The 24,723-nt window shown below is 44.8% G+C and overlaps 1 protein-coding gene across 1 annotated transcript in view; it reads right to left on the minus strand.

Annotated features, from left to right (window-relative positions):
• Nucleotides 1–22,981, minus strand: part of LOC145358086 (chloride intracellular channel protein 4-like) — a 35,808-nt gene extending 12,827 nt beyond the window's left edge. Inside the window, exons 1-3 of the mRNA XM_080211757.1 lie at nucleotides 22,652–22,981; nucleotides 10,623–10,732; nucleotides 765–890 (exon numbers count right to left, since the gene is read on the minus strand). Of these exons, the coding sequence (XP_080067883.1) occupies nucleotides 765–890; nucleotides 10,623–10,732; nucleotides 22,652–22,687 (272 nt within the window). The 5' untranslated portion in view covers nucleotides 22,688–22,981. The remainder of the gene's footprint in view (nucleotides 1–764; nucleotides 891–10,622; nucleotides 10,733–22,651) is intronic.
• Between the last annotated feature and the right edge of the window lie 1,742 nt (nucleotides 22,982–24,723).

Consider the following 24,723-nt stretch of genomic DNA (forward strand, 5'->3'; position numbering starts at 1 on the left):
TAGGGCCTGGGTGGGATTGTGGTCAGTACAGACTCAATGGGCTGAATGGCCTCCTTCTGTACTGTAGGGATTCTATAAATTAAGGTAACTAGTATGAAAGACAGGGAGGATTAACTTTTAGCTCTTATGCTCTGGAAGGGTGGATGTAGTTTCATTAGACAGCTTTCAGAATGGAATTGGATATATACTTAAACAGGGATAGGGTAGGGGACGTGACTGATCAAAAATGGACTGGGATTTTCCAGACCTGCCACCACCATTAATGTGGCGGCCAAGCCATTGACATGCATTGGGGGCCGCAGAATCCAACCCATAAATTTTACTGCCCTGTCACAAAGTGGTTGGGGCTGGAAAATGCAGCAAGCCATTCAAAAGTCCACTGCCTTCGGCGGGAGTGGAAAATCCCACTGGTGTAAACTTCCACCCAAGGTTTTTCAAAGAGCCGGCACAGCATCAACGGGCCAAATGGCCTTCTCTGCTATGGTTATTGAGTTTACTGCTCCCATCTTGGATCTTTCAGTATATTTTTCATCCTTCTCGGAAGAGTTTCTTACTCCAGACTGAATTCATTAGCTGTGGCACCCGGATACCTTTTTGGTCATGTGCACAGCAGGGTAACTAAGGAAAATATTACTAGTAACTGGATCTACCATGAGATGCAACTAACTCCTTCCTATCTCTGAAAAGCAGCGGGATATCACATCAGAACCCACGCTAAACCTTAATCAATAAGCAATGTGCTGAAGGGGATACTGTTGACTTACTTGGGAGGAGCAAGAACCTCCTCCAGAAATTCTTCAATTTTGTTATTGTCTGTCTTGACCTCGCCGTTGTAAATGAGGAAAGGTGGCTGGCAGCCCGGAGCAATGTCCTTCAGGATGTTTGGGTTCCTGCAAGGCAAATGGGCAATCATTACATTTAACGACACCACTGCACAGGGCCGGACTGAAGCCTGGGGCTCGAGTAACTCAGTGACAGAAAACTAAACTGGGAAAAGGCAATGAAGCGACCTTCTTTAAAAGTTTAAGTTTATTCATTAACATCACAAGTAGGCTTACATCAACACTGCAATGAAGTTTCCATGAAAATCCCCAAGTCGCCACACTCTCTGGCACCTGTTCGGGTACACTGAGGGAGAATTTAGCACGGCCAATGCACCCAACCCGCACCCATCTTTCGGACTGTTGGAGGAAACTGTAGAACCCGAAGGAAACCATGCAGACATGGGAAGAATGTGCAGACTCCGCACAGTGACCCAAACCGGGAAACGAACCCATGTTCCTGGCACTGTGAGACGGCAGTGCTAACCACTGTACCACCATTCCAGATGGATGGAATTGCACATATACAGGTCAGGAGCAGGTCAACACTTGAAGCCCCTGCAAAACAAACCCAAAATATGACAAGAATATTGCTCATAACAGCAATCACAGTGTAATAGATTGTGATATGATTTACTATTTAGATCATGCAGTGCATAAATATTATATGACCTATTTCTTCATGTTATCCTTTCCAGATATGCCACAGTTTGGTATGGCTCCTGCTCTGACCAAGGCCACAAGAAACTACAAAGGGTCGTGAACACAGCCCAGTCCATCGCACAAGCCAGCCTCCAGTCCATTGACTCTGTCTACACTTCCCGTTGCCTCGGAAAACTAGCCGGCATAATCAATGACCCCACGCACCCCGGACATTCTCTCTTTCACTTTTTTCCGTCGGGAAAAGATACAAAAGTCCAAGATCACGTACCAACAACTCAAGAACAGCTTCTTCCCGGCTGCCATCAGACTTTTGAATGGACCTACTATATATTGAACTGATCTTTCTGTACACCCCAGCTGTGACTGTAATGTTATTTTTCTGCACCCCTACTTTCCTTCTCTATGTACTATATGAATGGTATCTTCTGTCTGTATAGCGTGCAAGAAACAATACTTTTCACTGCATCCCAATACATGTGATAATAATAAACCAAATGGTATCTTTAGTAGATTGAGTGGGAATAGTTGTGTGATGGATACATACTGGGCTCCAAATTTCCTGCTGTCCTGAGACTAGGGAATTCTTAATCTGCTCTTCCTGACATGAAGAAAGCTTTAAAAAATAATGAGGGCTACTTTATGAAATCCTTATTGGCTACCTTTAGAACATAGAAAAACTACAGCACAAACAGGCCCTTCAGCCCACAAGTTGCGCCAATGATATCCCTAACCACTAGTCTTACCTATAACTCTCAATCCTATTAAGTCCCATGTACTCATCCAGAGGTCTCTTAAAAGACCCTATCAAATCTACCTCCGCCATCACCGATGGCAGCCGATTCCACTCACCCACTACCATCTGAGTGAAAAACTTACCCCTGATATCTCCTCTGTACCTACTCCCCAGCACCTTAAACCTGTGTCCTCTCATAGCAACCATTTCAGCCCGGGGAAATAGCCTCCGAGAATCCACCCGATCTATACCTCTCAACATCTTATAAACCTCTATCAGGTCGCCTCTCACCCTTCGTCTCTCCAGGGAGAAGAGACCTAGCTCCCTCAACCTATCCTCATAAGGTATGCCTCCCAATCCAGGCAACATCCTTGTAAATCTCCTCTGCACCCTCTCAATAGCTTCCACATTCCTTCTGTAATGAGGCGACCAGAACTTCGCACAGTACTCCAAGAGGGGTCTGACCAGGGTCTTATAAAGCCGCAGCATTATCTCCCGACTCCTAAACTCAACCTTTGTAAAATTCTTCAATTTTGTTATTGTCTGTCTTGACCTCGCTGTTGTAAATGAGGAAAGGTGGCTGGCAGCCCGGAGCAATGTCCTTCAGGATGTTTATGTATATTAGAACAAGAGAAAGAGGAACAGGAGTCTATCAGACAGGCCTGCTGTCCCTTATAAAACAATCCACCTGATCTTCAGCAATTTTTTGCCAATCTTCCCGTTAAACCCCATTTTCAAGCATACTGTCAAAGTTCCCATTCTTCTATCCTTTCTGAACTACAATTCCATGGGATTCCTGTACCCTCCAATACATAAAAACATAAGAAATAGGAGCAGGAGTAGGCCATCTAGCCCCTTGAGCCTGCCCCGCCATTCAATAAGATCATGGCTGATCTGAAGTGGATCAGTTCCACTTTCTCCCCATAACCCTTAATTCCCCTGTCTATCTGAAATCTATCTACCCGTGACTTAAATATATTCAGCGAGGTAGCCTCCACCATTTCAATGGGCAGAGAATTCCAGAGATTCACCACCCTTTGAGTGAAGAAGTTCCTCCTCAACTCTGATCTAAACTGCCTCCCCCCCTTATCTTGAGGCTGTGCCCTCTAGTGCTGTATACTTCATCCAAATGGCTATTAATTATTCATGGGAATGAAACTGGTTGTGGTTTATTCGAATGCAAGAAGGAGAGTGGGCAGACTGTTGTCCAGTCTCCCTGTATGTGGTCTTCCGCAGTCAGGAGGAGAAACCCTGTCTGATTTTCCCTAGCCCGACCAGTCCTTCCACCAATCCAGGTCAAGAGGTCACAGATAGAGGTTGAGAGGCATTAGATTTAAAACTGAGCTGGGGAGGAACTACTTCTTGCAAGAATTCTTGGTGAATTTGTGGTACTGCCTCATTGTGTGGTGGAGCTGAATTATTGAATGGGTTCAGAGGGGTATAGATATATTTCTAATAAAAAAGGGATAAGGGGACGTAGGGAACAGGTAAGAAGGTGGGTTTGGGATGAGGAAATGTTGAGTTCCTCCTCAACTCGGTTGAGGAAGAACTTCTTCACTCAAAGGGTGGTGAATCTCTGGAATTCTCTGCCTGTTGAAGTGGTGGAGGCTGCCTCGCTGAATATATTTAAGACGCGGGTTGATAGGTTTTTGATAAGCAAGGGGATTAAGGGTTATGGGGAGAGGGCGGGAAAGTGGAACTGATCCACTTCAGATCAGCCATGATCTTATTGAATGGCAGGGCAGGCTCAAAGGGCTAGATGGCCTACTCCTGCTCCTATTTCTTATGTTCTTAAAATGTTTAAATCCATGACTCCTGGCCATTGAGTTTTGGGAAAATCTTCTTCCTATCCCCTCTATCTAGGCCCCTCATAATTCTATAACATCCTGTTCCAACAAAACCTACCCCAGTCTATCCAATCATTCTCAATAATTAAAACTCCCCAGTTCCAACAACATCCTTCTAAATCTCCTCTGCACCCATCACATCCTTCCTATAATTTGACGGCTTTCAAAGTCTCCCTGAGCTGATCTGAAGAACTCAAACCTTACAGCAGGTCAGCCTCTCTGGACTCAGGCTCAATGTGGCGTCTCTCTGGGCGAATACAAATGTCATTTATCGCAGTCACAGGAATTACTTGGACTGAAATGAAATTCAGGTTCCTTCTGACCAGTTAGTAATAGGTGGTTCTGAATGTATGAACATCACATTTCATTGCATCACAGGCTGCAGCTCTGGACAGTACCTTCTCAGGATTTAAGGAGGCTACTGTACAACTCCAAGTTGTACAATTGCTGCATTGAACAAGTCAGTGCTTGTAATCCAGCTTACGCTTTTACAGATCTTGCCCTTCTTAAAGCTGACAATATAACATTTTCATCTAATTTCTCCACAAATGCATCCATGCTGGTCACTTCAACTAATCTTGATGATTCTGTGACAATTCTGGAGAAAGACATTACCCCCTAAAGTTCCTGTTGAATTTATTACTGCCTATCTTATACCTGCTGTATTGTAGACAGGAGGAAATAGTAGCCCCTTTAAGAGGCAGCTCAGGTGACCCTTGAACCGGGTCCGGGGGAGTGATTCCCTGCCTGAGAATCCACCCTTATAGGCAGTTGAGGGCCGGAGTTCGAGGAGAGCAGTTAATTAAATAAACCCTTGTTTTTTTCTCTGGTGACTTGCCTTCGTGTGAGTTCTTGGAGACTTGCCCTCTGGTAGTCTCCAATTTAACACTGGTCAGCCCAGAACTGGAAATATTTTCTCTCTGTCTATTGAAGTTCTTCACAATCTCAAAGACCTGCCAGGTGACTCCTCAGGCTTCCATTATTGCAGAGAAATGTGCCACAACCTGTTCCGACGTTTCTGATTGCTACACGCCATGCAATGCACCTCTCCTATAATTTGCTGTCTCTTCCTGTGTTATTAGCGTCCTAGTGATTAGAGGTTTACAGCAGGGAAACAGGCCCTGCAGCTCAACTTGTCCACGCCGCCCTTTGTTTTTAAACCCCTAAGTTAGTCCCAGTTGTCTGCATTTGGCCCATATCCCTCTATATCCATCACACGCATGCAACTGTCTAACGTTTTTTAAAAGACAAAATTGTACCCGCCTCTACTACAGCCTCTGGCAACTTGTTCCAGACACTCACCTCCCTCTGTGTGAAAAAATTGTCCCTCTGGACCCTTTTGTATCTCTCCCCTCTCACCTTAAACCTGTGCCCTCTAGTTTTAGAGTCCCCTATCTTTGGGAAACGGTATTGACAATCTAGTCGATCAATGCCCCTCATTATTATACAGACCTCTATAAACCTGCTATTCTGAGATCTGTTTCTATATTGCAACAATAGTTATCCTTGAGAAATACTCAACTGCAAAGTACAACGCTTTGGGAATTCTTCAGATCATTAAAACAAAAACGTCTGCTCTTTCTTTTCCACCCAATTGTTTGTCTGCGTGCAACAATTAGGTATGTTATTTGAGGATTTGTTTTTGTTTCTTCACACGATTTGAGCTTCTTTTTGGCAACTGGTGCCCCGCTATTAAAGTGTTGTTTACTCCTCAGCTTTAAGCCTTGAGGGAAACGCATTGCTCTGTCACAGTTTGACTGATGCATGAATTATGTGACATTTAACCCCACCCATGAAGCATAACCTCCACCCACAACCTGCTAATAGCTTATTCTTCATATTGTCATGTTCAACTACTCATGTTCAGAAAAAGCAAACTCCAAATTAGAGTCTCAAAACAATGGAAGTGGGATCAGGAAACAAAGACGAAAAGGTAAAGCAACGTTTGAGGCGTGAAAATTATGCCAGTAAGGGAACCCCAATCTTGCTAACCTGTTACATACACAAACCGGGAAAGGGAACACTTTTCATCAGCTGTCGGGCAGTTCTTCAGATGAAGAGTAAAATTCTCCGGTGGCATAGCGATTAGCACAATGCCAGGGACCCGGATTCGATTCCTGGCTTGGGTCACTGTTTGTACCTTCTCCCCGTGTCTGCATGGGTTTCCTCCGGGAGCTCTGGTTTCCTCACACAGTGCAAAGGCGTGCAGGTTAGGTTGGTTGACGATGTTAAATTGTCCCTAGGGAGAGTAGCAGGGTAAATATGTGGGGTTATGGGGATTGGGCCTGGGTGGGATTGTGGTCAGTGCAGGCATGATGGGCCAAGTGGCTGTCTTCTGCACCATTGTGACTTTAAGATCTTGCCAATCACTTTCATTCATCCAACACTTCCTATAATACCAGGGTGACATGTGACTTGACACACCACAAAATATGTCATCCTAATCTCAGAGATGAATAGCTCTGATCTGCACTGACTGTGGCGTACTGCAGTTCTGTTGCCAGGAAAAGCTGAATTAAGAATATTCAAATTCCGTACACAAGGGATCCCAAACGAACAGAAAGAAAGGGAAATTTGTGCACCCAATCGATCAGGTCTATTTAGGAGACACGGTGGCACAGTGGTTAGCACTGCTGCTTCACCGCGCCAGGGACCCGGGTTCAATTCCCGGCTTGGGTCAGTGTTGTGCAGAGTCTGCACGTTCTCCCCCGGGTCTGCGTGGGTTTCCTCCGGTTTCCTCCCAAAAGACGTGTGGGTTAGGTGAATCGGCCCTTAGTGTCAGGGGGATTAGTAGGGTAAGTGCATGGGGTTCTGGGATAGGGCCAGGGTGGCCCTTCAGCCCATCGAGTCTGCACCGAACACAATCCCACCCAGACCCTACCCCCAATATCCCTACATATTATACCCACTAATCCCTCTAACCTACGCATCCCTGGACACTGAGGGGCAATTTCTTAGCATGGCCAATCAGCCTAACCCACACATCTTTGGACCGTGGGAGGAAACCGGAGTACCCGGAGGAAACCCACGCAGGCACGAGGAGAATGTGCAAAGTCCACACAGGTGGGATTGCGGTCAGTGCAGACTCGATGGGCCAAATGGCCACCTTCTGCACTGTAGGGATTCTATGATAAATCTCTAAATGATGTATCAAATCGCAATAAGTTTTGCCCTCTGTGCAGGCACCTAAAGAAACAAAGTTTTTCAGAACCAAACAGACCAGTAACTGATATATTTTCACAACAATAGGAACAAAATATTTTCAGAAAATTAATAGGCAACTTGCAGATTCACGACATAGCGCTAAGGTGACAAAATAAATCATTGAGAGGTAGAATGCAACTCAGAGTTTAACATCTAACACAATGGAGAATGGCAGGGAATACAGCGAGAAAGAAAGACGGAGGCTCAGAGAAAGAGAAAAGAATTTAGCCAGGGATAGATGCACATAACACTGAACATCAACCAACTATACTTTGAAATATAATACTTGATCTATTTTCTGCGGATTTGCTCAGAGAAGTAGGACAATTTTAAACAGGTACGTAGGCCTGTACTCATTGGAGTTTAGAAGGCTGAGGGGGGGATCTTATAGAGACAGATAAGATAATGAAGGGGCTAGACAGGGTAAGATTCTTTCCACTTAGAAAGGAAACAAGAACTAGAGGGCACAGCCTCAAAATAAGGGGGGAGTCAGTTTAGAACACAGTTGAGGAAGCACTTCTTCTCTCAGAGGGTGGTGAATCTCTGGAATTCTCTGCCCATTGAAGTGGTGGAGGCTACCTCGTTAAATGTGTTTAAGTCACAGGTAGATAGATTTCTGATCAATAAGGGAATTAAGGGATATAGGGAGCAGGCGGGTAAGTGGAACTGAACCACTATCATGATGTTATTGAACAGCACGGCAGGCTCGAGGGGCTAGATGACCTACTTCTGCTCCTATTTCTTATGTTCTTATGATAGGAAGGGTTTGGAGGGATGTGAGCCATAGGCAGGCAAAATGGGACTACTTCCATTTAGAAATGTGGACGTGTTGGGCCGAAGGGCCTGTTTCCGTGCTGTATGAATCTGCGACTCGAACATTAAAAATGTGCTCCGCTTTCCGCCATTTCATTGTAATATTCTTTAAAAATGTTTTTCCTTTCATAATTGGCTTAGAATCCTCTGTCCTCGGTATAATTATCCTTCTTTGCAGATTTTTCCTATTAGTTACTTAGGCAAAATTAGATTTATTCTTGTGTGCCATCAGCCATTTGAAAATTTCATACTTACTCCTTAACACCTCTCCTGTGACTAAATCTAAGAGTTTAAGTGTCCAATGTTGAACTTGTCCAGCATATTGTAACCAAAGGCAAGGAAATGGAGCTAGTGCTGTGTGCATGTGGCTACCATAGAATCCCAACAGTACAGGAGGCCATTTGGCCCATTGATGCTGCAATGACTCTCCAAAAGAAACTCTGAGCCAGGCCCACCCCTCTGCCCTATCCCCATAACCCTGTGCATTTACCATGGCCAATTCACCTAACCTACACATCTTTGGACCGTAGGAGGGAACCGGAGCACCCGGAGGAAACCCACACAGACAAGAGGAGAAGGTGCAAACTCCACACAGTCACTCAAAGCTGGAATCAAACATGGATTCTTGGCGCTGTGAGGTAGCAGTGCTAACCATGCGATTAGGTTTGCCAACTCTGATGAAATGTATTCCTGGAGGTTTGAGCACATGACTTGCACCCCCCCCCCCCCCCCCCACATGCTCCAGCCATTCCTCAGCCAACATGTCCATCCTTGTGACGCACTGCTTTCCTACACCAGTTGGAAAGCAAAATGCTTCATGACCCAATTAAATGAAGCTAGACCATTACCCGAACAACCTCTCTCTATTCCCCCTTCCATTTACAATATTTTTCTATCTGGTAAAGTGAAATGTTCAATGAGAAAGATTTATCTTTTTCAATGCCCCGATGATTTTTCTCCAGGGTTGCATTGTCCCAGAGATTGATCTTCAACTCCTGGAATCTCCATCCAGGTTAATCCTAGAGGGTTGCAAACCCGAGGCTGGAATGGTGTGGAGAGACTGAGTGGCGTGTGTGTGTGTGTGTTGTGTGTGTGTGTGTGTGTTGTGTGTGTATGTGTATTTGCGTGTGTGCATGTGTGTGTGTATGCGTGCGCGTGCTTGTGTATGTGTGTGCATGTGTATGTGTGTGTGTGTATGTGTGTGTTTGTATGTGTGTGTGTGCGTGCGCGTGTGCATGTGTGTGTGTCTGTGTGCGCATGTGTGTGTGTACGTGTGTGTGTATGTGTGTGCGTGTGTATGTGTGTGTGCATGTACGTGTGTATGCATGTGTGCATGTACATGTGTATGTGTGTGTGCGCATGTGTGTGTATGTGTGTGCGTGTGCATGTATGTGCGTGTGAGTGTCTGTGCGTATGTGTGCGTGGGCATCACATTTTGACCTAGAGGATGAACGTATGACTAAATAAGGCTCTCTATTTAAACCCACAAAAGCTTGCTCCTGTTTTTAAAATTGATCACACACTCCAGGGTCAAAGAAACACATGCACCTTCCTCTTCAAAAACTAGACTGATTACTTTCATTAAAGGGTAGACAGGGTACCAATCATCTTGACTCCAACCCATTAGGCGGAAAATGGAAGGCTTCCAAATTTTCCATCACGTGACCAAAACTAGCTTCAGATACCAAGAAGCAGAGAGAAGCTCAGTCAGTCTGTATAATCACACCATCTACAGCAAACATCAGCAGCAGTGGCAAGAGCATAAAGGATTTCAGCTTTCTTCTGATCCTGTTTGTTACAAGGGAGAAGGAAACAGAGAGAAATTTGGAAAAGGAAAATCCAAATTTTGACAGGCATCATACAGTCCAGCAGAGGAAGCAATAACACCCCGATATTCAATAAAAACACTGCTGCATTGCAGGGGAACGTTTATGCAATGGGCCATCGAATTTAGAGACATAACATTCACATGATCAGTAATACAAAAACAGGAATATCAAACGCTGAAATTTGGCCAACAACATTCTCCTCACAATAATTTTGAGTATGACCAACATTGAATTAAATGTTACAACAATTTTTGTTGCTATAGATAGTGTTTATCATTGGCAGAGAACAACCATGGCCAGGATTCTCCGACCTGGCCCGCTGCTGGGATTCTCCAGTCCCGCTGCAGTGAATGAAGATTTGGCTGAGCGCCAAATTCCCCTTTTTTGCTGGCAGCGGGTGCGGGGTGAATGGGATTGGAGAATCCTGACCGTATCTTTAAATAACAGATGGGTAAAAAGCAAAATTAATCAGCGGATAACCAGCTCAGAGATGTTCAACATCGCAGGTGAGAGTATAATGGGAATGAAATGTGAGAAGGGCGGGTTGGAGGGTGATTGAAAGATGAGAAAGTTATGGATTTAATGCGGCTTTCAGAGTAGATTCTCAAGCATTCATGGAATTCCATAACAAAGTGGTTGATTGTCACATCTCATAATGCTTCTTTATTGACTCGGATCAATAAACATTGAGTTCAGTTCAGACAGCACTCACCTCTTCATATCCACTGTGTTAATGGTGAAGGCAACTTTCTTTAGCCACAGGATCATGAACAGGCGCTGGGAGAACGGACAGTTCCCAATGGTCTCACCATCGTCGCTGGCCTGCACACAATGAATAGGTTGAAGAGGTTAGGGCTCGCCTCGTTCATTTTAGCAGTGCAATTAAAATGTGCAACTCCTGCACAGTGCTGCTCTACAATGACCTGACCTGATTACATCAACATGGGCGTCACTAAAAGGCAAAGAAGTCAACATGAACATAGCATATTGGAGCAGGAGTGGGCCATTTGGCCCTTCGATCCTGCCCCACCAATGTTTATTAACAAAGAACAACACAGCACGGGAAACAGACCCTTCGGCCCAACGAGCCCGCGCCGCCATTTTAACATTGTGAGCGCCCTCCTCTACCCATGACCTTTGTCTCTGCCTATTGGACTCCACAATAAAGGAACCATAACCAGATTGAGGGACGGCTAATTTAGGGGCAATTTGTTAACACCAATTAGCCTAAGAGTACGTTTTTGGGGTGTGTGTGTGTTCGTCACAAGTAGTCTTACATTAACACCGCAATGAAATTTCTGTCCAAATCCCCTAGTCCAGTGTTTGTTTGGAGACACTGAGGGAGAATTTAGCACGGCCAAAGTACCTAACCAGCACGTGCTTGGGCAGTGGGAGGAAACCGGAGCACCCAGAGGAAACCCACATAGACATGGGGAACGCGCAAACTCCACACAGACAGTGACTCAAGCCGGAATCGAACCCGGGTCCCTGGCGCTGTGAGGCAGCAGTGCTAACCCACTGTGCCACTGTTCAACATGATCACGGCTGATCGTCCAACTCAGTAGCCTGATCCTGCCTTCCACCCCATATCCTTTGATTCCCTTCTCCCCAGGAGCTAGTTCTTGAAAACATACAAGCCAGAATTTTACCATTCCATCACGGGAATCGAAGCAGGTGAGGGGGCGGACCACGGAAAGGTCGACTTTGGGTGAGATTTTACAGTTTCGGGACGAGCGAGATCTCGCCGACAACGTTTTGATCTCAACTGATCTCTGTTTCGGCAAATTCCACCAGCTCACCACTCCCCGGGTGAAGTAGATTTCGAAGATGGCGAAAGGATGCACAGTGACGGAGGGGTTAAGGGATAGCTCTGCTGCAGTAGCCGGTTATGGATGGTCGAGGGATGTGGGAGACGGAGACCTTTGTTGATGGTGAGGGAAGGGGTGGGGGTTAGCAATGGATGGGAAAAATGCCCAGTAAAGCAGCTATCTCTTCACCGCGATGTTTATTTTTGGCTACGTCCTTATCTCTTGCGCATGGCGCTATTCTGACAAACATCAACCGTTTGCTTTGGCTCCTTGTGGGGAAAGCACTGCCTCTTTAAGAATGTCATCTGTCAACACATGCTGTTGAATCGGATAAGAATACCACGTTCATTTGTCAGAGGAATGAAGCAGCACCTGTACTTTGCACAAGACTATTGCACAACCAGATAAAATGCCATTGTGTTTGGGAACCAATGGATTGTATACGACCAGAATATCTGCCTACAACAGGGGGAATACAATCGCCAGGAAACATTTTGCAACAAGTTGGGAATTTGCTTGTGTCTATAGTTTCCTTAAAGGATGTACGCACATTTCTTTTGCCCCTTTCACTTCTCCAGGGTAACCAAAGCACTTTAGGTGTAACACAAACGATCTGCCCAATGTGATTCAGCACTGGGTGAATTTGCCATCTAACATTTGATAAATCTCTCTAACACTTTGGGTAAGCAGGATTATTGAACTCCCTCCAGTTACACCACTTCATTCCTCGGAAAATAGAAAATGCTGGAAATGCTCAGTGGGTCAGGCAGCATCCGAGGAGAGAAAAGCCTTTTAGAATCCCACGGTGCAGAAGGAGGCCATTCAGCCCATCGAGTCTGCACTGGCCACAGTCCCACTCAGACCCTATCCTCATAACCCCATGCATTTACCCTGCTAATCCCCCTGACACTAAGGGGCAATTTAGCATGGCCAATCCACCTAGCCCAGGGAGAACAAAGAACAACACAGCACAGGAAACAGGCCCTTCGGCCCGACAAGCCCACGCCGCCCATTTTAACACTCAGTGAGTGCCTCATTCCAATCTTTCTTCTACCTACGACTCTTGTCTACGTCTCTTGGACTCCACAATAAAGGGGTGCAAATTTAGACAATTATATGTGCGCCAGATGAAGGGAGGTCTAATTTAGGGACAATTTGTTAACACCAATCAGCCTAAGAGCAGGTTTTTGGGGCGCGGGAGGAAACCGGAGCACCCGGAGAAAACCCACGCAAGCACGGGGAGAATGTGCAAACTCCCACACACACAGTGACCCAAGCTGGGAATCGAACCCGGGTCACTGTCGCTGTGATGCAACAGCCCAGTTCCATCCCTTCCTGCCAGCGGGATCTTCCGGCCCTGCCAAAGGTAACTCCACGCTCCCCTCCCGACTCTCGCCCGCGAATGGTTCACCGGCGGCACAGCTGGTGAGCAACGCAAATGGACATTGACTGCGGTGGGATCAGAGGATCCCCATCAGAGGCCAATAGTGAGCTGGGTCAGCTATTGGTAAAGCTGCTGCAAGGGTATGCGGGGCGGGGGGGGGACTGGAAAATTCCAGCTCTTAAAAAAGGTCGTTGATCTAGAATGTTACCCTTGCTTCTCTCACAACCAGTCACCCGCTGAGAATTACCAGCAATTTCCATTTCCAATTCAGATTTTGAGAAACTCCAGCTTTTCGCTTCCTAAGAAAATAAACTTGCAAATATTCTCACCACATGTCACTGTGAAAAGCATTCAGCAACTAAAGGAAAACAGCGTCAAGCCCAAAAACACGCATTATTCAATTCAACAGAGCACCGCGTTTAAAATTTATTTATTAGTGTCATAACTAGGCTTACATTAACACTGCAATGAGGTTACAAGTAAAACCCCCAAGTTGCCACACTCCGGCGCCTGTTCGGGTACACTGAGGGAGAATTTAGCACGGCCGATGCACCCTAACCAGCACATCTTTCAGACTGTGGGAGGAAACTAGAGCACCCGGATGAAAACCACACAGGGAGAGTGTGCAGGCTCCACACAGACAGTGACCCAAGCCAGGAACTGATTCCGGGTCCCTGCTGCTGTGAGGCAGCAGTGCTAACCACTGTGCCACCTATTGTGATAAGGAGAACAAAATCAGCCCGGGAAACATTGTGGAGGTGCCAGCGTTGGACTGGGGTAAACGCAGTAAGAAGCCTCATAACACCAGGTTAAAGTCCAACAGGTTTATTTGGTAGCAAACATCACTAGCTTTCGGAGTGCTGCTCCTTCGTCAGGTTCTGACCACAAACAGGGCATATAAAGACACACACTCAGTTTACAGATTAGAATGCGAGTCTTTACAGCTAATCAAGTCTTAAAGGTGCAGACAATGTGAGTGGAGATGGCATTAAGCATAGGTTAAAGAGATGGGTATTGCCTCCAGACAGGACAGTAAGTGAGATGTTGCAAGTTCAGGCAAGTCATGGGGGTCACAAATAGTGCAACATGAACTCATATTCATATTGTGAGACAGCAGTGCTAACCACTGCACTGCCTAAAATGGAACAACCAGTTGATGCCTTGGGCAAATAAGCACCTTGGTGGCATTGAGAGGAGGGCTAAGGTAGATGGGGAAGGCCGTAGGGAGCTTGACATCAGCCACCCACTCTGAAGTCCTGTGTTCTAGTCCAGTTCAAACGTCAACAGAAACTGAGACTGGAGAGTCTCAAAAGGGAATACCTTCAGCTACCTTGACACAGCGCTCTGGAAATCCTCCCCACAAATGCCAGTTCCCTCTTTACTTTTTAAAGACTTTGCTAAAATGCATCTTTTCGAATAAAGTACTCTCCCTGTCAAAATCCCACTGCTGAGAGAAAGAAGGGAAGGGTTAGACACCTCGCAGAACCAGGCCTACATTTTGTCATCCCAAACCAACCACTGCTGCAGAAAACCCTTCCCATTTCCTTCGAAAGGAAACTCCAGGCGTCCCACTCTACAGATACCATCTTGTTACAGTCAGTATAATAACTTCGTTACATCACCTTCAAATCCTTGGTATAATAATCTCATGATATGATCCAACTTTCTTCTTCTCTAACTCACACTTTTTTACTAACCTTCGTGAAACTGTATTGCACGACAGTTCAAATTTGTCATCACAAAGTGTCTTTCTGATCAGTTTCTTTCACAAAATAGGCAGCACGGTATCACGGTGGGTTAGCACTGCTACCCCACAGCGCCAGGGACGTGGGTTCGATTCCCGGCTCGGGTCACTGTCTGTGTGGAGTCTGCACGTTCTCCCCGTGTCTGCGTGGGTTTCCTCTGGGTGCTTCGGTTCCCTCCCACAGTCCAAAGATGTGCGGGTTAGGTGGATTGGCCATGCTATATTGCCCCTTAGTGCCTGGGGAACTAGCGTCAGGATAAATGTATGGGGTTGTGGGAATAGGCCTGGGTGGGATTGTGGTCGTTGCACATTGGATGGGCTGAATGGCCTTCTTCTGCACTATAGGGATTCTATATGATAATGCAGTACATCAGATCCCTTGCCATCACTTTAATGTTTTATGTTAAATAGTTTCTGATACAAACAGCCTGAGGGATTTTGCTTTATTTCCAGCCCCTCCGTGTGCTATGGCGGGAGTCCCCTAGCACAGTGGCCTTTCCCCATTGAGACTCCATGGCAAGTTCATCGTCCAGCATATAGTCCTGGCCCTGATACGATCTCACAGCCTTATAAAAACCTGTTGTGCAGTACCTCGCCCCACACTGATATGCTCGAGACGAATGTCATGCTGAATTTGCTCAATCTCATCTAAGTGGCACCAGATAAAGATCCGAGGTGAGTTCATTCCTTGACAAAAGACATCCCTGCACACCCAACTTCTAACACGAAAGGAAATAAACTAAAATCAAATTGATGTACAATGATCCATTTTATATGAGACACGAATGCTTGTTTCATAAGCCAATGGATATGCTTTTGTTCACAGGGACCTGGGTTCGATTCCCGTCTTTGGTCACTGTCTGTGTGGAGTCCGCACATTCTCCCCGTGTCGGCGTGGGTTTCTTCCAGGTGCTCCCGTTTCCTCCTATAATCCGAAAACGTGCTGGTTAGGGGCACTGGCCATGCTAAATTTTTCCTTCAATGTACCCCAACAGGCACTGGAGTGTGGCAACTAGGGGAATTTTCACAGTAACTTCATTGCAGTGTTAATATAAGCCTACTTGTGACACTAACAAATAAATAAATAACGCTGTCCGAGAGATAAGATTGACCGGGAAGCTGATTCCAGGACAGTGAAATGGCTGGCAATGCTGTCAATGAATTTGGATTTGAATCCTGCCCAGGTATTTGCGATAAATCTCTCCTCAACCTTCTGTTGGCAATGCGAAATAAACGTGAATTCAAGTTGAATAAACCCAATCTGGTTGGGTTCATGTCTGCAGGTATCTATGATAATGGTTGACAATCTTACCAAGTCAGGGGACAAGGCATGTTGGTGTGGGACATGGGAACATTCAGAATCCTTAAGGATAGGCATATCAATGCTGAATAGGCATAAAAGAGGTTCTAAATCTAGCGTTTGGAAGGTGCGCGGCTGAAGCTGACTAAGTGGACACCTTCCACATCTGAACTGAAAGAGCTTGATGACACTTGGTCTTCACACGTTCCAGCGTTGACATCCCTCATCTCACGGAGCCACGTGTTTGAAGCAGGCCGTATTTGTATTTTTCCACCGCAAACATTTATCCGTACCTATCGTTCGCTTTCAAAATAATTCTGCAGTTCTGAACTTAGAGGGAATGCAGGGAAGTGCTCCCGCTCACTCAGGACTGTCAATGAATTAAAACACTGCAATGGCAGTTCTAGGAGGAGCTCTTGTGGCGCACTGGTATTGCAGTTACCTCTAGACCAGAACCCAATTCCAACTGTGATGTAGAGATGCCGGCGTTGGACTGGGGTAAACACAATAAGAAGTCTCACAACTAGGACAAACCAAAGTAGAACATACAGGCTAAATGGTAGAACTCTGAAGAGTGCAGTTGAACACAGGGATCTGGGAATACAGGTACAGAATTCCCTAAAAGTGACGTCACAGGTGGATAGGGTCATAAAGAGTGCTTTTGGTACATTGGCCTTTATAAATCGGAGTATCGAGTATAAAAGTTGAAGTGTTATGGTAAGGTTATATAAGGCATTGGTGAGGCCGAATTTAGAGTATTGTGTCCAGTTTTGGTCACCTAGTTACAGGAAGGATGTAAATAAGGTTGAAAGAGCGCAGAGAAGGTTCACAAGGATGTTGCCGGAACTTGAGAAACTGAGTTACAGAGAGAGATTGAATCGGTTAGGACTTTATTCCCTGGAGTGTAGAAGAATGAGGGGAATAAGATTTTGATGGGTGTAGATAGAGTGAATGCGAGCAGGCTGTTTCCACTGAGGCTAGGGGAGAAAAAAAACCAGAGGGCATGGGTTAAGGGTGAAAGGAAGGTTAAAGGGAATATTAGGGGGGGCTTCTTCACGCAGAGAGTGGTGGGAGTGTGGAATGAGCTGCCGGATAAAGTGGTAAATGCGGGGTCACTTTTAACATTTAAGAAAATCTTGGATGGGTTCATGGATGAGAGGGGTGTGGAGGGATATGGTCCAAGTGCAGGTCAGTGGGACTAGGCAAAAAATGGTTCAGCACAGACAAGAAGGGCCAAAAGGCCTGTTTCTGAGCTGTAATTTTCTATGGTTCTATGGTAACACCAGGTTAAAGTCCAATAGGTTTATTTGGTAGCAAAAGCCACTAGCTTTCGGAGTGCTGGCTGTCCCTTCGTCAGGTGAGTGAGAATTCTATTCACAAACAGGACATATAAAGACACAAACTCAATTTATAGAATAATGATTGGAATGTGATTTTTTACAGCTAATCAAGTCTTAAAGGTACAGACAATGTGAGTGGAGAGAGGGTTAAGCACAGAATAAAGAGGTGTGCATTGTCTCCAGACAGGACATTTAGATTTTGCAAGTCCAGGCAGGTCATGGGGGTTACAGATAGTGTGACATGAACCCAAGATCCTGGTTGAGGCCGTCCTCATGTGTGCAGAACTTGGCTATCAGCTTCTGCTCAGGGACTCTGCGCTGTCGTGTGTCGTGAAGGCCGCCTTGGAGAACGGTTCCCCGAAGATCAGAGGCCGAATGCCCGTGACCATTGAAGTGTTGGCCCGTTGAAGGAGAGTTCAGAACGCAGTTCAACAGGCTGATAATTTGCTCAGGAATCCTTCCACTATCCCCAAAGGGTTAAACAGGGTGTGTATTTGCAAATGTGCCCTGGACATGGTGCCATTGCTGTCTCCACTCAACAGAAGTAAAGTGGAACTCCCTATTTCGTTTGACACTAATTTCCTATTGCACCTTGACATCTACTCGCAACATTGACAGACAGCTGAGATGGTGTGGCTTGTTTTGTGGTCAGAGATCTGTTAGGACTAAGTATCTATAGTAAAAGAGTGTGGGTGTGTCTGGGTGCCAATAGGGAGGAAACGTCAGGCTTTCACAACATTCACTGCTCCTTCATATACGAAATGGCTGGGTGAATCCCAAAGAGCAGGGGCAGGTTTCACTGGCAGAGCAGAAGATCCCAGCAATCTCAAAACCCTATACAATATTACTGAATTTTCTCACAGCGACCCTGACACTGAAGGTTACAATGTTATTGTACAATGTATTAATGATTAAATCAAGATGTCAGCTAATGCTGAGATATTTGACATCTGCTGCTCTGTCTAAAATTGATAAGACTCCATCTTTAATTTCCTCGTTACTATAACAACGCCAGGAGCCTGCCGTAAAGGAACTGTGCTTTATTGCACAAAAGAAAGCAAAAACCACAAGTCTGTGGGTGAACACAAACAGACCCTAACTGGGACAATTCAATAATGGACCCACTCGGGGTCCTGCTTTATACAGGGCTCGGTATACGAGCTCCGCCTGGTTAGTTAATGATCAATCCCCAGGGAGCTCGTATTCAACAGTTCCACGGGGAGGTTAATCAGTTATTCTCCGTACAATTCATGGGGTTTATCACAATTACTTACAACTTTATACTCTAACTCAGGAGAGATGGTGGTAGAGAAGGTGGCAATATAATTGGATTAGGAATTCAGGTGACACAGGTTCAAATCCCACCACAGCAGCTGAATAATGAATAAATCAGGAATGGTACTGGTGACCATGAATCTATCAGTGGTTGTCATAAAGATCCATCTGGTTCACTAATATTTTTGGGGGGATTTTCCAATGGCACTCACCACTCCTTTTCTCTGGCTGAACCAGTTAGTCCTCAAAGGCCCTCTTGCCCTTTGAAAGGGTCTTAACATTGCCTGAGAAACCCTTCAATCATTTTGTAAACTATAGGAGGCAGGGTGACAGAAAACGAGAGCAATAAATGTTGTCTGTTGTCAGCTGTGCCTTTCATTTTCACTTTTCTTTCTAATGAGATGTGGAAAATGTTGGTGGTGAGGTGATTGGAACCCTCAGTTTGTTTACATTTTGAATCTCTCCACGCATTCTCTGGAAACCTTCTTTTGTAAAACCGTTTATAAAATGATGAGTGATATCTGACTAATGCCACAGAGCAGGACGGGGAAGGCAAAAGTAATAATTAGAGTTCAGCATCTGGATACCTTTGGTGAGGATGTCGCGAAATTAGTTACGCCATCGCAAAGCTTTCAAAAAGGGTATTCTCATCAAGCCCACCTCAAACATAACCAGAAATTGTCTGCCCTGCCATCAAATCAGATCGACAGGATCAACTTTGAGAGCAACCAAAACATACCCAAGCAGGGGGTAGGTCAAGTTATGAATCTATCAGGAACAGTCTCAAATAAATGAGGGCTAAAGGGTGATTAGATACACAGGAACAATGGCATCATAGTCACAGTGCCTGAAGTCACTGTCTCATCAATATCTCACACAGCACAGGCAGTGAAGGAAAGTGCCCAAGGCTGGTAAAGCAAAAGTCAAGGAAGATACTGAGGATAGTGGGCAGAAGGTAGAGACGGAAAGTGAAAAGTGACTGAGAAAGTTGGAAGAAAATGTCAAGTAGAAACCAGGGAAGGGTTGTATTTGATTTGATTTGATTTATGATTGTCACATGTATTAGTATACAATGCCTGCTATAGAGACGAAGCATACTGTTCATAGAGAAGGAAACGAGAGTGCAGAACGTAGTGTTACAGTCATAGCTAGGGTCCAGAGAAAGATCAACTTAGTGAGAAGTTCAAAAGTCTGACAGCAGCAGGGAAGAAGCTGTTCTTGAGCCATTTGATACGTGACCTCAGACTTTTGTATCTTTTTCCCGACAGATGAAGGTGGGAGAGAATGTCTGGGGTCTTTGATTATATTGGTTGTTATTCCAAGGTAGCAGGGAGTGTAGACAGAGTCAATGTAGACAATGTGGTGGAGATATAGCAATGATTGTTCTATTTACGATTTATGCTGGCAAGACAGGAGCTGTGACTGGTTAAAATCAATGGGGGATTCACACTTTCTCCATTGTAACCTGCTGTCATCATTCCTACCTTGACAATCTGTGTTATTTGCAACTTCCAAATCACAGGCCATATTCTGCATTGAATCTCTCTGGATCTAAGATCAATCTGGTCACCTATTTTGAAGGTAAATTTCTGAATTTGACTCTGTTAATTTAACCCTATACTAGCAGGTAGTTTGCACTCTGCTTCATCCCTTTGATGCCTTGACTCCTTGAAGCAAGGTGGCACAGTAGTTAGCACTGCTGCCTCACAGCTCCAGGGACCCAAGTTCAATTCCCGGCTTGGGTCACTGTCTGTGAGGAATCTGCACGTTCTCCCCATGTCTGTGTGGGTTTCATCTGGATGCTCCAGTTTCCTGCCACAGTCCAAAAGACCTGCTGGTTAGGTGGATTGGCAATGATAAACTCTCCCTCAGTGTATCCGAACAGATGCTAGAGTGTGGCGACTAGGTGATTTTCACAGTAACTTCACTGCAGTGTTAATGTAAACCTACTTGTGACACTAATAAATAAATTTAATGCCCATTTTAAAAACAGAATGTTCTGGTACTGTTTGGTACCAGGCTGTCCACCACCACCAATCAAATGCCGAGGAAGCCGTAATAGATGAACTGCATCAGGATAATCTGGGATTGAGGAGAAAGAGATCCCACTCACAGCTACGGAAGTGCCCAGCCATTCCTGTGGAATACTTTGCAAATTGCAACCAGCAGTGAGAACAGCCACTCTCTGTCTTCTCGGGAACATGATGCTAGCTGGGGCAAAGTGCCATGCTTGTAGAATATCCTCGGAAACCAATACTTATTCCTCCATCCACTCACTATAATGAGCCCAATATTCATTTCTCGGGGCTCTGTGTATCAGGTGTCAGCAGCAGGAGGCACCGGCTGAACAGGTGGCCCTGGCATCACGTATCACTCATATACTGGAATGAAGAAAGCAACCTAATCCCAAAACCATGCCAGCTTCCCTTTTACAGTCAGATAAACCCTTTGGCAAATGTCAACCTGTAACTCAAACCCGTATATCCACAATCCACCTGAGATATCTAAATTCAGAGCAGACTCCAGCCTGTAATTTAATCACCAGGATCTATTATTTTTCCCCATATACAAAAGTGATCAAAAAGATTCTGACATCTAATTATATATTTCGTCATTTCACAGGATATTGGTGCTACTGTCAAAGCCAAACACAAGCCCAACTTGGCCGATCCATTAAGATATGGGACAAGCAGAGAGGAAAGGTGCAGGGAAGGATTTATATTAAACTGGCTACTGGGCAGAAACACAATGAGCTCCTCTATAACTAAATTAAATCGACTCAGAGCAGCGCTATACGCATATTGTTCAACAATTAATGAAGACAACGAAACAAACAGAATGACTAATCTCAGCATTGGGCCAAGACTGAATAGAGGTTTACAGCATGGGAACAGGTGCTTCAACCCAACTTGTCCATACTGCCCTTTTTTTTTAGAAACTCCTAAGCTAATCCCAATTGCCCACATTTAGCCCATATCCTTCTATACCCATCTTACCCATGTAACTGTCTTTTTAAAAGACAAAAATTGTACCTGCCTCTATTACTACCTCTGGCAGTTCATTCCATACACTCACCACCCTCAGTGACAAAATTGCTCCTCTGGACCCTTTTGTATCTTTCCCCTCTCACCTTAAACCTATACCCCTCTACTTTTGGGAAAAGATGTTGGCTCTCTGGCTGATCTATGCTCCTCATTATTTTTTCAACCTCTATAAGATCACTCCTTAGTCTTCTACGCTCCAGAGGAAAAAGATAGTCCCAGTCTATCCAGCCTCTCCTTATAGCTCAAACCATCAAGTCCTGAGAGCATCCTAGTAAATCTTCTCTGCACCCTTTCTAGTTTAATAATGTCCTTAGAATTAATTGGAAACTTAGAGAACGGCAAATAGAAAAAATGAAACAAACTCAATCTGTGCATTGTTTACAAAGAATGCAATTCAAGGGCATAAAGCTACATACTAAATGGCATTGGTCAAATAAACTGGGAATATTACTTTGAATTAAAACAAGCCGGATCAGAGGATCTACACACAAATCATGCGGAAAGCAAGTTGAGAAAACGCACGTGAGAACAAAACATTCTGAGGACTACGTGGAAGGTCAAAGTGGCAGTAACACAAGATATCTAACAGGGGAGATAAGACTCGTGGGCAGGAACCTTTGTTGTTCTATTCAAAATTTTGATCTCTAAGTGAAAAACTTTTACTGCGGAGGACATTAAAATGAATTCACTTGAGTAGATGAGGACTAAAGTAAAATTGATATTAGTTCAAAGCTAGTTTATTTAATCTTTACAGCAGTGGCTTATGTTTTAAAGGAGGATGTTAAAATAAATGACGTAAAGTGCAAAAAACCATTAAAATTATATTTGCCACAATATTTTCCTTACCTTAATGAACAGTTCGATCTTGGGGTCCTCGGCCATATTCTCCTGTATCTTGTGCACTCAAGCTCGTGATGTGGAGATGCCGGCGTTGGACTGGGGTAAACACAGTAAAAAGTCTGACAACACCAGGTTTAAGTCCAACCGATTTATTTGATAGTAAACTCACTAGCTTTCGGGGTTAGTCCCTTCGTCAGGTGAATGGGGAGTTCTGAGCTCACCAGCTCTGAGCTCACTCAAGCTCACCAGCTGATCTTGACAGTAAATCCTGAGATCTTGTGGCTATTTCTGAAACCCTTCCCTAAAGACCGCACCCAGAAAGTTTCAAGAAAGATCAGAAGCTGACTACACGCCAGGAAACAGGCTCACTCTGCACCTTTTGGATCAAGAGGATTGCGTCTCTCTACCTTGGCACAAACATGCAGACATCGAGGTGGTCTTCCTCTCTCTCTACGATCAAACGCACCAAGCTTGCTTTCTCGTGCTGACTGTACGGTGTATATAACCTGCCACCCAGAAACTGAGTGTGTATGGGAGGGATTATCTGTTAGTTTCTCTCCGCCCAGATAGTGTTGATTTCACGTTATAGACAATGAAAAACTTGTTTGAACTAATCCGAGGAAGGTGGAAATGATAAGATATTGAATTCTTCAAGAGGGTGTAATCTGACCAAATACGTAGTGCATACCACACTGCTATATGTCTGCTTACAATGATGTTTAATGCAAACCATATGTTAAATATATAATACTGAGTATAACTGTAAATTACAGAGGCAATGTTACCCCTAAAGTTTATTCATTAGTGCCACAAGGAGACTTACATTAACACTGCAATGACGCTACCGTGAAAATATCCCTGGTCGCCACACTCCAGCACCTGTTTGGATACATTGAGGGAGAATTTAGCATAGCTAATGCACTTAACCAGCACATCTTTCAGACTGTGGGAGGAAACCGGATCACATGGGGGAAAGCCCTGTAGGCACGGGGAGAACATGCAGGCTTCGCAAATACAATGACCCACGCCAGGAATTGAATCAGGCTCCCTGGCGCTGTGAGGCAGCAGTGCCACCATTCATACTAGTATTGCGCCAAACTATTATGTCATATATACCATAGAAAATTACAGCTCAGAAACAGGCCTTTTGGCCCTTCTTGTCTGTGCTGAACCATTTTTTGCCTACTCCCACTGACCTGCACTTGGACCATATCCCTCCACACCCCTCTCATCCATGAACCCGTTCAAGTTTTTCTTAAATGTTAAAAGTGACCCCGCATTTACCACTTTATCCGGTAGCTCATTCCACACTCCCACCACTCTCTGCGTGAAGATACCCCCCCCCAATATTCCCTTTAAACTTTTCCCCCTTCACCCTTAACCCATGCCCCTAGCCTCAGTGGAAAAAGCCCTGCTTGCATTCACTCTATCTACACCCATCAAAATCTTATACACCTCTATCAAATCTCCCCTCATTCTTCTACGCTCCAGGGAATAAAGTCCTAACCTATTCAATCTCTCTCTGTAACTCAGCTTCTCAAGTCCCGGAAACATCCTCATGAACCTTCTCTGCACTCTTTCAACCTTATTTACATCCTTCCTGTAACTACATTATGCTATATACACATATTGCTGGAAAAAGACATTTAGTCGAAACTTTTCATCTTGTACTCATCAACGCCAGGTTACCACTGTCGTGGGACCTTTACATTGTATGGGAAGAGAGTTCTGTACTAACAAATGATTTTATATATGTTGTATGTACTTTTAATGTTTTTACATTGAATGTGGTAAAATCAATTTGGCCAGATAATTTTTTCTCTATTCTTTAATGGGATGTAAGCATCTCTGGTAGGTTCAGCATTTATTGTCCATCCCCATAATTGTCCGCAACACAAGGGTAGTGGACCACCTTTCCAAATACAAAAATATAACTGGATGGACTATTTCAGAGGGTCAACCCCATTGCTGTGGCTCTGGAATCACGTGTAGGCCAGATCGGGGAAGGATGGCAGATTTCCTTCCCACAGAACATTAGTGAACCAGATGGATTTTTCCAACAACGGTTTCATCGTTAT

This window comes from Carcharhinus amblyrhynchos, chromosome 25, assembly GCF_965287045.1.
Source record: "Carcharhinus amblyrhynchos chromosome 25, sCarAmb.v2.hapA, whole genome shotgun sequence".
Lineage (NCBI taxonomy): Eukaryota > Metazoa > Chordata > Chondrichthyes > Carcharhiniformes > Carcharhinidae > Carcharhinus > Carcharhinus amblyrhynchos.